We start from the raw sequence: 16,112 nt of genomic DNA on the forward strand, positions 1-16,112 counted from the left end.
ATAGTCTGGTATGACTTTACCGCTTTGAATTTGCGTACGTTCTACTCATAGGACACTACATGATAACACACACTGAGGCACGTTGTTTGTTTTAACCTTGAGCCTTTCTAGCCACCCGTCATTATGTTTATCCTTTTTAACCCCTTGTTTGTGTTTAAACCGCATATGTTACCATTTGGCCAAAGAGAAAAAATTATCCCCTTTTACCTTTGTTCGGCATAAACGTCGTGAATTTTGAAACTGTGCAAAGTTCTAAGTTTGGGGTGGTGAACCTTATACGAAAAGGGAAAGTGTGCGAAAAATAATACAAAGAAATAAATAAAAATGGAGGCTCTTGAATGCTCCGGAGAAAAAAAAAAAGAAGAAAAAAATAGAATTCATAAAAATACACTTGTCCCGACTAAATGACTTGGTTACATTTGAAACACTCGAATAATTGAGTGAAGTTAAAGATTCAATGTTAAATCCCATCGTATTAAAATAAGCACAGGGACAAGAAAGACAACATGACTGCCGAGCCCCAAAAAAAAAACCTTTGTGTATTCGTTTCCTTGTTTATCCCACCTTTCCTAAGCCCCGTTTCCACCTAAAGACCTCAAAAAGTGTGTGCCAAGTGTTTGTGTATGAAAGTAGAATGTATTCAAATTTAAAAGTTGGTATTGCATATAATGACTTGTGAGTGAATTACATTGCTTTAACCCCGAGAGAATGGGTGAGAAGTGTGAAAAAGCTTACAGGTGAAAGAGTACTTTGATGTGGAAGTGAAGCGGAAAAATTCGGAGCGTGAAGCTAGAAAGATTGATCAGAAAGGTGGAAGTTGAGTGGCGAAAAGCATGGTTGTGTTGAGGAAGAATGAATTCAGGGGTGACCTTTGTTATGTTCTCTCATGCATTGCTTGAGGACAAGCAATGAGCTAAGTTTGGGGTTGTGATCGGTCACCAATTTTACTTATACTCCGTCAATTATCTGATAAAAATCGGTCATTTCGGTAACATGGTTGTTTGTTTGTTCTTTGTTTTAATTTAGTTCTTTCATATTTTTCAATTATATGTTATTTGTAATTTCTAGTAGAATAGTTGCTTTTGATGCTTGTTTTGGTAGTAATTATGTTTCAGGTTTATGCGGTAAAGTCCATAAGAAGAATGCAGAGCCAAACAAATGCGAGTCGAAGTAAAAATGAAGATATAGCGCATACAGTGGCCTGACACGGGTACCAGTGTCACAGGACACGGCCCGTGTCAGGAAGCAGGAGGAAACAAAAGAGAGTGGGGCAAGCAGTGGCCTGACACGGGTACCCGTGTCACAGGACACTGCCCGTGTCAGCAAGCCTGGGAGAAAAAGTAATCCGTGATGTTGGCAGAAGGCCAACACGGGTGCCAGTGTCACGGGACACGGCCCGTGTTGGCAGGCGCGAGGCGAAATTCTAATTTTCATATTTTAAAAGGCTTGAGCTCATTAAGGATATTTTGGACCTTTCGCATGTTTGGATGATGAGCTGATACTACTAAAACCTAATTCCGATATGGATTGAGGCATCTTGGATGATATTGGAGATTTCTACGAAGGAGAGAAGAGCAACCAAGGGTTTGGAAAAGGGAGATCTTCAAGAGCGGAAGCAATTGAAGATTGAAGCAATCCTCATCTCTTGTAATGTTTACAATTACCTTTGTTGTTTTCTTAATTACTATGAGTAGCTAAACATATTTATGTTAGGGGGATGTCCCTGAATCGCTTTTATGTAATGAATCGAATTACCGCTGTTTTATGACTTTGAAGTTTTATGATTTAAGTTTATATTCAAAGTGTCTAATGCTTCTTTCTATTGGAAAATAGATTTTTGATATATGGTTAAGGTTAGTTCGGACAAACCACTTTAACGCTTTTTTAATAATAACACTATCAGTAAATCACTTAGGAATGAGGGTTTAACTATAGTGATCGTCTATTCTTGTTTATGTGCATACGGTTCTTGATGCAAAAATTGAGTTATTAAGGAATTAAAACACAATTTGAGTATCAAATGATTTTCCGCTAAGGAATTAGGGAAAATAACTATTGAGAATCGATACTTAATCATATTAACGAATCTTTCATGAAATAGCGGTTACATGAATTACAAGGCAGTTCATACATCTACCCTAGCATGTCTTCTCTTACTTTTTGCAAAGTCCGGTTTTAAATATTGCTTATTTCAAATTATTGTAATCTTTAATCAACCAACCAAATCAACCCCATGTGCTTTTTGTTCAATTGAATTCTAATTCTCACTTATATTACCACAGCAGTCCTCGAGATCGATACTTGGATAATCTCCACTTTAATAACTACATCGGTAGAAAGTAGTACACTTGCTATTTTTCCGATCAATAGTTTTGTAGACAGTTATATTATCAACATTATAAACTAATTTTAGTATAACTTTAACAAGCTTCAGGCTTTATAAATGAGAGTTGTAACAGACCAACACAACTTTTACATAATTTGCTCATAACAATAAAGCATCACATCTTTTACATAATTTTCTCATAACATTAAACTGACACGACTTTTAAAATAACCTATTTAAAATACATTGTTAAAATCACTTTATTCATCCCTAAATTAAAACTTATAACCACCATTGACATTTTTAACCATCCTTTGTGTAGACAACCTTATTCTTCAATTTAAATTTTTTCTTTTTTTTGCTTAGCCTTCAGATCCCTGTCATCAACAATTTCATCACCTAACCACTTGAAGAAATTACAAATCTTTTCCTAGTGATTTATGTAAGTTCTACAACTTCATTTTTTTTTCCAAAGTTCAAACTGTTTATGTCCGTCACAGTACGAAAACACATTTCTCTTAGCGAAAACAATTTCTCCTCTTGTTTCTTCTAAGTACAAAGTCAATTGTCCCAAATCCTTGGTTGATTGACATTGAATCACTACTATCTTTGACATTATTATTTTTTTTGAAAATGAAGATGAAGAAAACTGAGGTTGGAACCCTAAAAAACGCATGACAATATACATTTTAGGATTTGCATCTAAATAAAAATGATTATATATTTATAACTCGTTTGATGACTCACTATTTTGACTCTTCTTATATGATTTGCCACATCATCACCATTTGACTTTTTTTAATAAAAATTAATCAAAAGAATCAAGTTGGATAACAAAACAATTTTAAGTAACTAAATAAAACTTTAAATTAAGTTAAAACATCTTGCAAGTTAAAAATATTTTATACCTCATAATTATTAAAATTTTGGGTTAAATAAGTTTTTAGTCCCTGTAAATATGGCACTTTTCAGTTTTAGTCCCTACGAAAATTTTCTTCGAACTTTGGTCCCTGTAAGTTTTTCCGTCCCCATTAAGAGTCCCTCCCGTTAGATTCCACTAACGGAGGGTGACGTGTAACACATACGTGGATTTTATTTCTTTCTGATTCGCCAGCGTGGAAATGATAAGGGTAAACTCTCTTAAACAAAAACTCACCCACAGATTAACCATTTCATTTTCACTCAAGCTCTCCTCTTTTCAACTGCAAACCCTGGATAAATCTTCTCTCTTCCAACATCGTGGTCCCAACATCCCAGACAAGAAGCATCTTTGTGGTCCTAAAACGAAGCACCTTGTGGTCCCAAAACGAAGCCTAGTGGAGCTGATTCGGTCGTTCTCTTTTGCGTGGACCAGGTATGTGAATGGTTCATCTTTCTTAGACTTTTTGCTATTTTCTAATGATAGTGGTTGCTAAACAAACATTAACTACTATAGGACAAAGATTTTGATTATTTAGTCGTATCTGTTGAGTACAGCATATGTACTTTATCTGTCGTTTTTTGTTGCCCTAAATAGAAAATGAATTAAGTATTGTGTTGCCCTAACAGGAAATGTCTAAGTTTAAAGTTATTTTCTACACAAGGGGCAAGTTTGTAAAAGACCCTGAACTGAAATACGATGGTGGGGACATGTGTGCTTTTAGTGGTCAAGATAGTGACTATTGGTCTTTCTTTGAGGCCTGTGATTTAGTTAAGAGTATTGACCCTGAATTTGATTTTGAGATGGTTAAGATGTGGTGGAAACATGAAGCAGGATCGTTTGAAGCTGATTTAAATCCATTCAGAGATGATGGAGATTCTGCTGAGTTGGCTGCTTATGCTATTGGTCATGGAACTGAAGTTGAGATATATATTGTGAGCCAAAACCAGATGAAGGAGAGCTGACTTTTATGGACTCTGTTAGGCAAAAAGAGAAGGGTAAGTCTTGTGCATCAGAGAAGGAACCATTAGATGAATGCAATGGAGATTCAAGTGATGAGAGTATCAAGGATGTACACTTTGATGACAGTGAGGAAGAAAGGATGAATGGGTTTGAAGATGACTTTGAGGAACTAGTTGGTGTAGGTAAAACTAGTGAAATTAGGAGTCCACCTGTTACAAACAATGCTGTCCCTAATGAAACAGACAATAACATATTTATTACAGATGAGATGGGCAAGGCACATGTAATTGAGGAGGAATACATGACAGATGAATAGGACAATGGAGCTGATGATGATAGTGGTGATGACAGACCATGTGTTATAAGGTTCAATGCAGAAGAATCTTTCACTAAAGATTTTGTTTTTAAAGTTGGAATGGAGTTTCGTTCACTTAAGCAGTTTAAAGATGCTATACTAGAGCACGATGTTCTTAATGGGAGGGAAGTTAAGTTTGTAAAGAATGATGCCAATAGATGTAGGGTTGTATGTAAGGATAAGGAGAAGTGTGATTACACTGTGCTATGTAGTAGAGTCCTAACATCCACTACTTTTAGGATTAACACCTTGTATTCTAAGCACAAGTGTGGAAGACAGTTCTTTAATAGATGTGCTAAAGCTGATTGGGTGGCTAAGGTCATTGTTGATGGGTTGAAGAACAACACAAAGATGAAGTTGAATGATGTGGTGGCAGATGTTAGGCTTAGATATGCAATAGAAATCCCAGGTTGTAGGGCATTCAAGGCAAGGCAGATTGCTAGACAGATTGTGGAAGGTGACTCTAGTAAGCAATTCAACCTCCTTTGGTCTTATGGTGCTGAGTTAAGAAGGGCATCCCCAGGGAATACATTCAAACTCAACACAACATGTTCTGGTGAAGGGTTAAATCCAAGATTTGAGAAGTGTTATATGTGTTTTGATGGGACTAAGATGGCATTAAAAAAAGCATGCAGACCTTTCATTGGATTGGATGGATGTCACTTGAAGCACAAATATGGTGGAATTCTGCTCATTGTTGTAGGAAGAGATCCAAATGATCAGTACTTGCCAATTGCATTTGGAGTTGTAGAAAATGAATCAAAAGACACTTGGAGCTGGTTCATGAAGTTGTTGTTGGAAGATATTGGTGATGGAAGATGGTGTTTTATTTCTGACCAACAAAAGGTACAATATTTATGTTGTTTACTTAAAATACAAAGTATTTATGTTGTACAATATTTACTTAAAAGTATTTGTATTTGTTTTAGGGTCTGGTCAATGTGTTTGATGAGGAGTATCCTTCCTTTGAGCATAGATTCTGTTTAAGGCATCTTTATGCTAACTTCAAAAAGAAGTTTGGTGGAGGGACATTGTTTAGGGATCTAATGATGGCTGCTGCTAAGGCAACTTATTATGAGGCACATGAGGCAAAGATGCTCATGATCAAGGAAGCAAGTGTGGATGCTTATGAGTGGCTGCAGGCAATCCCCAAACACAAGTGGTGTAAGCATGCATTTCCTTTCTACTCAAAATGTGATGTTTTAATGAATAATCTTAGTGAATCATTTAATGCTACCATACTTTTGCAAAGAGACAAACCCATTATAACAATGTTTGAGTGGATCAGAAACTACTTGATGGGTAGGTTTGCAACACTTAGGGAAAAGGTGAATGCTTATAAGGGTTATGTAATGACCAAACCATTAAGGAGACTAGATAGAGAAATAGAGAAAAGTGCTAGTTGGACAGCAACATATGCTGGTAGGTTAACATTTCAGGTAACACATGTGCTTTTCACTGATAGCTTTGTAGTGGACCTAGAAAAACACACTTGTTCATGTAACTATTGGGAGTTGATTGGGATACCATGTAGGCATGCTGTAGCAGCCATTCACAGGAAAGTTGATGACCCAGTTAAGTATGTACACAAATGTTATCTTAGGACCAATTATGAACACTGTTATAGTGAGGTGATAACACCTTTGAATAGGCAAAACAAGTGGCCTAAGACAACACATCCTATTATCATGCCACCATTGTTCAAACGTGGCCCAGGGAGGCCCAAAAAACTACGCAGGAGAGAACCTGATGAGGCAAATCAAACAAAGTGGCAAAGAACAAATACAACCCACAGATGCAAGATATGCTTTGTACTAGGTCACAACAAGAGGACCTGCAAGAAAAATAAGCAGATAGTAGCTGTATCTGCTGCAACAACATCACAAAAGGCTCCAACACAAGAGGCTCTAACACAAGAGGCTCCTTCACAGGCTAGTCAAACAAGCAAAAAAAGGGTATTGTAACTAACATAATTATTTCTTTTTTCCTGCATTTTTAGAGATTGAGACTGACCTATGTCTTATGAATTTTATCAGGGGAGGCCTACAGGGTCTATCAACAAGAAAAAGAAAGATAAAGTGGAACCCAAGACAAAAAAATCTATGGCAACTAAGACTGTTGATCCAGAATGTGATGTAGCTGCAAATGCTGTTCCTGAAGGAGATGGTGTTCCTGAAAATGCTGTGCCTGAAAATGATCCAGTTCCTGATTCTGTTCCTGAAAAGGATGATGTCCAAGCTGATATCCCTGTGCAAGATGATGATCCAGTTCCTGATTCTGTTCCTGAAAAGGATGATGTCCAAGCTGATATCCCTGTGCAAGATGATGTCCCTGTTCAAGATGATGTTCAAGATGCTGTCCCTGTGCAAGATGATGTTCAAGATGCTCCCAATACTGACATCAATGATTCACAGTCTTCTCTTAAAAAGTATTGTGGTATAGATGCTAAAACATTGGCTAAGATTCTTGATGATGATGAAATTCTAGATGTTCAACCATTGAATGTTGACACAACTCCTGTGAAAAGAACAGTCAGAACATTTGTTGGTAAAGCTCCAAAGGTGGTCAAGAAACCTTCCAAAGCCACTGCTTCTTCTTCATCCAGGCCAACATGTTCAGAACCTGTAAGTCTTATTTGGACATTTCACACTTTTTTAAATGACTGATTCATATAGATTAACTGTATTTGTTAATTATTACTAGGTCAAAAAACCAAACCAGAAGCCTAAGCCCAAGAAGATTGTTGATATGGGTGTTCAAAAAAGGCAGAGTGACAGACTTAGGACCATAAAAACAAAGAATATACCTGGCCCTGGAAAGAAGCCTGATGACCCTTTGGTCATTTATGAAGATGAAGCAACCTCAGACCAATCCAAGGGTGGGAAGCAGTCAGAAGATTGGGAGGCCATTTGCAAAAGGATGACTTAGTGATGCTATGTTGTTTAGTTTGAATGAACTCAGTAGGAAATGTTATGTTTGTAATGTTAGTGAGGCTAGTCCTCTAACTATTTTCATGTTACTGCAATCTATTTTGTGTTTTATGAACATATGTATCAAACCTAATGGTATGTCAATGGTTTTTTGTGCAAATTTTGGAGACCAATTATAAGTCATTAGTAAGTGACTTTATATGACAAGTACTGATCAAATTTTATGGTCAAATATATGTGTTTTACAGGTCAGTTTAAAGATGAATTATATGTCACTTTAATGACACATTTTATAGTCAAATATATGTCAAATTTTATAGTCAAATATAGACAAAATATAGACAAATTATAGACAAATATATGTCAACTGGTGAAAACAAAAACAGATTATAATTGAATGAGAATAACTGATACAACACTGATACAACATTAATACATATTGGCCATAAAAAACACCCTGATTCAATTGATTCAACAAAACATTACATCCAACTCAGATTATTGGCCACAAAACAACAACAGATGATATAACTAATTCAACAATTAACAAACTCAGATTTCGTACCAACAACATTACATCCAAAATGAACATTCCAAACACTGATTCAACAATTACATTTCCATAGAAAATACAAATTGACCATTACAGACACAACAATACACCAAGTCTTCATCTTTCCATACACAACATCTGACTTTATCTTCACCTTCAATTTCTTGTTCTTCTTCTGTGAAATTTCGTACAACTCTCTCATAGTTTCAAGAGAAATTGATACCTCCTTCATCTTGCTCTCATGATCTGACATTTCGTGAACACCGGTTCGTTGAGCAATATCACCATCCCATATAAATAAGTTACAAGTTTCATCACCTTGCCAAAATGGACATCTCCAAAACAGGCGCCCTTTGTTAGCTCCATTCTTACAGTAATACGAAGTCATACGAGCATCACATGCACATCTTCTACCTGGACGTGTACTCACACTTGATGAAGATGTTGGCTTCGTTCTCCTTGACGAAGATGACATCGTGAGCTTGCGAGCGACGTATTCAATTGACCGACTAATTCAAACGAAGCAAGAGAAGGAAGGCAAAGAAGGGGATTGTGAAATTTGAGAGTGTGGAGATGAAGAAGGAAGCTGCAGAACAAATTAGGGTTAAATTTTTTTCACGATCCCCTTTTGTCTTAACACAATTGTCCTACGTGTCACCAATAAAAACAACTGTAAAAAAAAATTCACACCTTTGGCATGACACGTCACCCTCCGTTAGTAGAATCTAACGGGAGGGACTCTTAATGGGGACGGAAAAACTTACAGGGACCAAAGTTCGAAGAAAATATTTGTAGGGACGAAAACTGAAAAGTGCCATATTTACAGGGACCTCATACATATTTAACCCTAAAATTTTTATAAATAGTTAACTCTTATTTTAATTACCTCAAAAGTAAATAAATTGTTGAAAATTAAAAACCTCTCATTTGTCAAAAATTAATTAAACTCACACTAATTAAGTAAAAAAACAGACATAGTTAATCCTACTCTGCAAAAAAAATAAATCGTCTCTCTCTGTCTCTGTCGTGTTAAAATTATAAACCCTACTATCAGTTAAGTATCCCACCGGCGGCAAAGGGTTTTAGGGTTTCATAATGAAAAACCTAAACCTCTTCCGGGAAGTACCTTTAATTCTCCGATTAACCTCCGACGACGAAACTTTCCGATTCGCCGCCTTAGATATCGAGCGCAACCGTCTCTTCTTCCTCTCTTCCCACAATTTCATCTACACTTACCATCTCTCTTCCTTCCATGTCCGTTCCCAATCTCTCTCTCTCTCTCTCTCTCTCTCTCTCTCTCTCTCTCTCTCTCTCTCCCTCTCTCTCTCATTCGAAAATTATGAATTATTGACTCTATGTTTTGTATTGCAGGATAAAGAAGCTTGGAGTAACAACTCACTGTTATCTACGGATTATGGCATCGTTGATCTCGAACCTGATGATAGTGTTACTTCATTTGATTATCTCATGGAGAAAGAAGCGCTTCTTCTCGGAACTTCGAACGGGCTTTTATTGCTTTATGATGTTGACGCTAACGCAACTCAAGTTGTTGGTAACTTGGATGGTGGTGTCAACTGCATTTCCCTTAGTCCTGATGGTGAACTTCTTGCTATAATAACTGGTTTTGGTCAGATTTTGGTTATGACTCATGATTGGGATTTGTTGTATGAAACACCACTTGTCGATGATGATGATGATGAAGGCCATCACGTAAGTAAGGACTAATCACCTTTCTTCTCAATTTTATAATCTTAATAAGTTGTGTGATTACTAATTTGTATGATGATTTTTCTGTTTTATGCTGTTGCTCACTTTGGATTGGCTTATAATAACTCATGCAATTCTCTCAATTAGAATAAAGCCCGACTTGGATATAAACAAGTTAAGTAAGCATATTATAGCAGGAACATTTACTCATGGAATTCTTTCAATTAAAATAAAGCCCGACTTGGATAAACAACTTAATTAAGCATATTATTGCAGGAACACTTACCATGTAAATGCTAATGTATAAGCTATTTAATATATTTCAATAACAAAAGATAAAATAAACTCATACTAGTTTCAAGTATAACATATTGGATCTATATATTTTATTTTAGGCTATTTGAACTACTAGCATATAGCATAAGTGAATGTTTGTGCCTTATAGTTGTACTATTATTATTTGCAAATTTATTTTGTCTGAGTTCTCTTTTTATGTAAAGCTGCTTCAAAATAGTGATTCTAGTTCTACTGTGTTTTTCAGATGGAGAAAACTTTCTGGAGGGTGGGTTTGAGCAACATCAGATATCTTGGCGAGGAGATGGAAAATACTTTGCTACGATGAGTGTGTGTAGTTCTAATTTATTGCGGAAACTTAAGGTTTGGGATCGAGATTCAGGGGCGTTGCTTGCTTCTTCGGAGGAAAAAACTTTTGCTGGAGCAGTTTTGGAGTGGATGCCCAGTGGTGCTAAAATTGCAGCTGTATATGACAGGAAAGCTGAAAACGAATGTCCCTCCATTGTTTTCTTTGAGAGGAATGGATTGGAAAGAAGCAAGTTTAGTATTGGTGAAGGAGTTAATGCAAAAGTAAAATTTCTGAAGTGGAATTGCAGTTCCGATCTTCTTGCGGGTGTTGTTGAATGTGAAAGTTATGATGCTGTAAAGATATGGTATTTTAGCAACAACCATTGGTACGTGAAGCATGAAATTAGATACTTGAAGCAAGATGAAGTCAGGTTCGTATGGAATCAAGAAAAGCCTTTGCAGTTGATTTGTTGGACTCTTGGTGGTCAGGTTACAGTTTACAACTTTGTTTGGATCACGGCTGTTACGGACAATTCCATTGCACTAGTCACCGATGGCCCCAATATTCACGTAACACCACTTTCCCTGTCTTTAATGCCGCCTCCTATGTATTTATTTAGCCTAAAATTTTCTTCCCATGTACGGGGTACGGCAGTATATTGTAAAAACTCCAAGAACAAGTTAGCTGCATTTCTTTCAGATGGTAGTTTATGTGTTGTAGAGCTTCCATCAATTGAAACCTGGGAAGAACTAGAGGGGAAAGAATTCAATGTTGAAGCCTCTCACACTGAAATGGTGTTTGGATCCATATTACATCTTGTATGGTTGGATTCACACACGCTGTTATCTGTTTCACATTATGGTTTCAGTCACAGTAATGACTTATTCAAAACCTCACTCAATAAGGATGCACTTCAAGGCTTCTTTTTACAGGAAATAGAACTTGAATGTTCCGAGGATATTGTTCCAGGATTGCTGACATGTTCCGGCTGGCATGCAACAGTTTCAAAGCAAAATACTCTTAAAGAGCTTGTTATTGGCATTGCTCCAAACCCTGCTAGTAAATCTTCTGCATTTATGCAGTTTTCTGGGGGTAAAATCAAAGAGTATTTATCAAAAATGGGCACTGGTGGTGGGTCTCTAGAGCAAGAATTTCAAGGTTTTTCCGCAGCCTGCCCTTGGATGGGTGTAGCGCTGGTCGGAAGTGTTGGCCAGTCAAAACCAGTGCTTTTTGGACTGGATGAGATTGGCAGAGTGCATACTAGCGGGGGGATAGTTGTTGGCAACAACTGCAGCAGTTTTTCATTTTACTCAAATTTGGCAGACGAAGTTATAACACATCTACTTCTTGCAACTAAACAAGATCTGCTTTTTATTGTTGACATTGTTGATATATTTAACGGGGAGTTAGACTCAAAGTATGGAAATTTTGTCCGCAGTAACAGCAGAAAAAAGGAAGAAAATGAAAACTACATACATATATGGGAGAGAGGTGCTAAAATTGTTGGGGTTTTACACGGAGATGAAGCTGCCACTATACTGCAAACTACTCGGGGAAACCTAGAATGTATATACCCTAGAAAATTGGTTTTGGTTTCTATCATTAATGCCTTAACTCAGAAGCGATTTAGAGATGCGTTACTCATGGTCAGGAGGCATAGGATAGATTTCAATGTAATTGTTGATTATTGTGGTTGGCAAGCATTTTCACAATCAGCTTTTGAATTTGTCAGGCAGGTTAACAATCTGGGTTACATAACTGAGTTTGTTTGTTCTGTAAAGAATGAAAATGTTATAGAGAAACTCTACAAAAATCATGTGTCTGTTCCCTGTTCAGAGGTTGCTAATGTTGTGCTAGCTGGAACCCTTGAAAATTGTCATGCTGATAACAAGGTATCTTCTATTTTGATGGCCATAAGGAAAGCACTTGAGGAACACTTTACAGAAAGTCCTGCAAGGGAGCTTTGCATATTAACCACTCTTGCTCGGAGTGAGCCTCCGTTACTTGAAGATGCTCTAAAGAGAATAAAAGTCATTCGTGAAAAGGAGTTGTCTCATGCTGACGACCATATGAGGATGTCTTACCCTTCTGCTGAAGAAGCTTTGAAACACCTGTTATGGTTGGCCGACGGGGATGCTGTCTATGATGCTGCTTTGGGTCTTTATGATTTAAAACTCTCAGCTATTGTGGCATTGAATGCCCAAAAAGATCCAAAAGAATTTCTTCCTTTCTTGCAGGAGTTGGAGCGTATGCCCACACAATTAATGCAATATAATATCGACCTTAGGCTGAAAAGGTTTGAAAAGGCTCTCAGACATATTGCTTCTGCTGGAGATTCATATTATGATGATTGTATGGCACTTGTGAATAAAAACCCTCAACTTTTTCCATTGGCTCTTCAACTTTTTACTGACCCTGCCAAAAGGATGCCATTCCTAGAGGCTTGGGGCGATTATCTAAGTGGTGAAAAAAACTTTGAAGATGCTGCAACAATTTACTTGTCCTGTTTCAATTTGGATAAGGCTCTGAAGTCTTACCGTGCTATTAATAACTGGAGTGGAGTGCTTACAGTTGCTGGGTTCCTTAATCTTGGAAAGGACGAAGTATTGCATCTTGCCGGTGAACTTTGCGAACAACTTCAAGCGCTTGGTAAACCTGGTGAAGCTGCCAAAATTGCCCTGGACTACTGTGGGGATGTTAACTCTGGTGTGAATTTATTAATTTCTGCAAGAGATTGGGAGGAGGCTTTGAGGGTTGTTTTTATGCATAGAAGAGAGGACTTAATTAAAGCTGTAAAGGATGCATCTGTTGAATGTGCAAGCACACTTATCAATGAATATGAAGAAGGATTAGAGAAAGTGGGGAAGTACTTGACCCGTTACTTGGCTGTTCGGCAGAGAAGATTACTTCTTTCAGCCAAGCTCCGATCAGAGGAACGTGCTGCTAGTGATCTTGATGATGACGCTGCTTCAGAAGCTAGCAGTAATTTTAGTGGAATGAGTGCATACACCACAGGGTACGTAATTTACTTTGATCCCATATACATTGCTATATACTTAGAAAGATGTAGGACATCAATTTAACATCCTTTTTTGTATATTCTGAATTGTTTTTCTCTGACTGAGAATGAATTCTGGCCTTATAACATATTATAATGAACAAAATAGAGAGACCTTATGCTCTTTCCATAATCTTTGATGCATTAAATAAGCGTGCTGTTTTATATTCTTTCCATAATCTTTCACGTCATTGTTATACTTATTTCTTGTGTTATACTCTTGGTGCGTGAGACTTCATTTATTTTCCTGATTTCATCCACAGAACCCGGAAAAGTTCTGCTGTTTCTACTATTTCAGCTGCAACTACCAGGGCAAGAGAGGCTAGGCGTCAGAGGAAGAGAGGAAAAATCCGTCCTGGGAGGTATGTAAACATGTGACTTTATTCGCACCTGTCCTTCCTCTTGTACCTTTGTTTTTCATTAGCCACAATTTTGCAGTGCTGGTGAGGAGTTTGCCTTGGTGGATCATTTGAAGGGCATGTCTCTGAGAGTGGAATCAAGACGAGAGCTGAAATCTTTGTTGGTTTCCCTTATGATGTTTGGTGAGGGTGAAACAGCAAGGAAGCTACAGCAAATGGGTGAAAACTTTCAATTGTCTCAGATGGCAGCAGTCAAATTAGCCGAGGAGACAATATCAACTGAAACCATAAATGAGTATGCACATACTTTGGAGCAATATACCCGAAAAGTCAGAGATGAAATGCACAATTCTGAGGATTTGTCGTGGCGGCTGAAAGTGTTTTTGGCATATGAATAAGCTTAACTTTTAACATAAATATCCTATTTTGTAAGGTTATCTGGCATGCAGTTGATGATGTTGCTTTTTTATTTGAGGGGCTTGAATCTATTTCAGAACTATTTCTGTGTAATTCTGCTGAATTGAATGTGCTACTCTGAAATGAAAGTTACTGCCCTAGGAGAGTGTCTTTAGGGTTCTCTAATACGAGTCAATTGAGAGTAATAAAGCGAAACAAATTTAGTGACAATATATTTGTTTGTATTTATTTGTGTTTTTTTAAGTAGTAATTTACACTTTATTATAGTTATTTTTAATTGCAAGAGGAGGAAATATGGCTTAAAATGAAATAATCAGATATATTTTTTTAATTTATCTTAGGCTTAATTCATCTTGTTTTGGTCCCTTAACTTAAATTATTGTTTTGTTTTAGTCTTTTAATTAAAAAATATTACGCTTTGGTCCCTTAAAACCGTTGTGTTAGCCTAACTAGTCCCTTCTGTTAATTTTTTTAAGAGAAAACGTTAAAAATTGGCTATATGGCAGTTTTGATGTCTTTTTAAAATGTGACATGGCTTTTTGTTTGCTTTTTTTTAATTTTATTGATCCAATTATTTTAATTAAAGGCCTTATTTTTATCTTATTTATCTCTTTCTCTCATCCCTTTCTAAGACTTTAGCCGCCACCTTCACTCCTCTTCTCCTTCTTAGACCTTCACTCTTCTCCCTAAGTAATAAGGTTAATATTTCTCATCTCTGCCTTCCTTCCCCAAAACAATAGCTTCAAAGTTACATTTATGGCTTCAAAACCATCATTTTTATTAAGATCTGAAACCATTGAGTGAAGAAAGATGCATTCCTTCCTTCCCCAAAACAATAGCTTCAAAGTTACATTTATGACTTCAAAACCATCATTTTTATTAAGATCTAAAACCATTAAATGAAGAAAGACGCTTTGATGATATTTTACAAGCTTTGACGACACTTTAGATCCATTCAAATCATTCTTTGATTCATTTTCACCTTCTTAAGACTCAATTTTGACAAGCAAATATTTTGGGTATGAGTTTTGGGTTAATGAAGCTCTTAGTGTGAAAGAAAGAAAGGAAAACTTTCTACAAGAGGTTGATATATACATGTAATTCACAGTTTTATACTATACACGACACACTATTGAGTTGTTACTGTGACGAATGTTAGAAAGTGCAGTTGTTACTGAAGCCAAACACTATAAGACTTTCATTATTATAGTTGATGGATGTAAAAGAAAGCAATGACAAGTTGGTGGAAAAAGGGTCTCCTTCATTCTGATCAAGAGCTTTTCATAGGTGATGGTTCTCAAAGTGATAGGTTGGTGCAACTATATAGCAAAAATTATTATACCTTTGCTAAAGATTTTGGAGTTTCTATGGTTAACTTGAAGCCTCTTATTGGGAAAAAGGGTGAGGTAAGGTGCAATTGCAGAAAAGTAAACAACTATTGAATATAATGGATGGATAAAAAGAATATGATGGAAGTAATCAAATTATGGGAATGTTATGGCTTATAATGCCATTTTGAATTATGCAAATATATGTAATTTTGCATTATGAATCATAATTTCATTTTAAATTATATGACTTATAATGCCATTTTGAACAAATTATGTAATTCTGTTAATGTTTAGTGAAATGATATAGCTTATAATGCCAAATAAGATGATGTATATTTGTTGTGTAACCGTTTGTTAATTGGATGAAATCAGATATATCTATTTGTTCATTGTAATTTAGCTCAAATTGGTCTCTTACCTTATGTGAATGTTTTGGTGACCTGTCGTGCCACCTAGTCAGTATTTAACGTTTTTTCCACAAAAACTAACGGAAGGGACCATTTCAGATAACAAAATGTTAGTTGAGGGACTACTTCGTAACTTTTTTTTTTTGTTAAGGGATTAAAGCAAAACCTAAAATTAAGTTAAAGGACTTGGGGACTAATTATACC

General features: G+C 36.5%; 1 protein-coding gene across 2 annotated transcripts; it reads left to right on the plus strand.

The window, feature by feature from the left end:
* The first annotated feature begins 9,030 nt into the window (after nt 1-9,030).
* On the plus strand, nt 9,031-14,380 carry LOC131631257 (elongator complex protein 1-like). Of its 2 annotated transcripts, XM_058902053.1 has the most exons (5): nt 9,031-9,300; nt 9,418-9,760; nt 10,295-13,352; nt 13,658-13,756; nt 13,833-14,380. In XM_058902053.1, the coding sequence occupies exons 1-5, from the start codon at nt 9,142-9,144 to the stop codon at nt 14,149-14,151; spliced, it is 3,978 nt and encodes a 1,325-aa protein (XP_058758036.1). In that variant the 5' UTR covers nt 9,031-9,141; the 3' UTR covers nt 14,152-14,380. The 2 variants fall into 2 exon arrangements, with proteins under 2 accessions (XP_058758036.1, XP_058758037.1); XM_058902054.1 differs by lacking the exon at nt 9,031-9,300 and having other exon boundaries at nt 9,620-9,756.
* The last annotated feature ends 1,732 nt before the right edge of the window (nt 14,381-16,112 follow it).

The sequence above is a fragment of the Vicia villosa genome, unplaced genomic scaffold, assembly GCF_029867415.1.
Source record: "Vicia villosa cultivar HV-30 ecotype Madison, WI unplaced genomic scaffold, Vvil1.0 ctg.000794F_1_1, whole genome shotgun sequence".
Lineage (NCBI taxonomy): Eukaryota > Viridiplantae > Streptophyta > Magnoliopsida > Fabales > Fabaceae > Vicia > Vicia villosa.

What these genes read in the sequence shown, in the direction of transcription:
- LOC131631257 (XM_058902053.1), top strand. Translation starts at nt 9,142, where the DNA reads ATGAAAAACCTAAACCTCTTCCGGGAAGTACCTTTAATTCTCCGATTA. An exon ending in ACCATCTCTCTTCCTTCCAT is followed by an intron (nt 9,301 to 9,417) that starts GTCCGTTCCCAA and finishes TTTGTATTGCAG; the next exon opens with GATAAAGAAGCTTGGAGTAA. An exon ending in GGAAAAATCCGTCCTGGGAG is followed by an intron (nt 13,757 to 13,832) that starts GTATGTAAACAT and finishes ACAATTTTGCAG; the next exon opens with TGCTGGTGAGGAGTTTGCCT.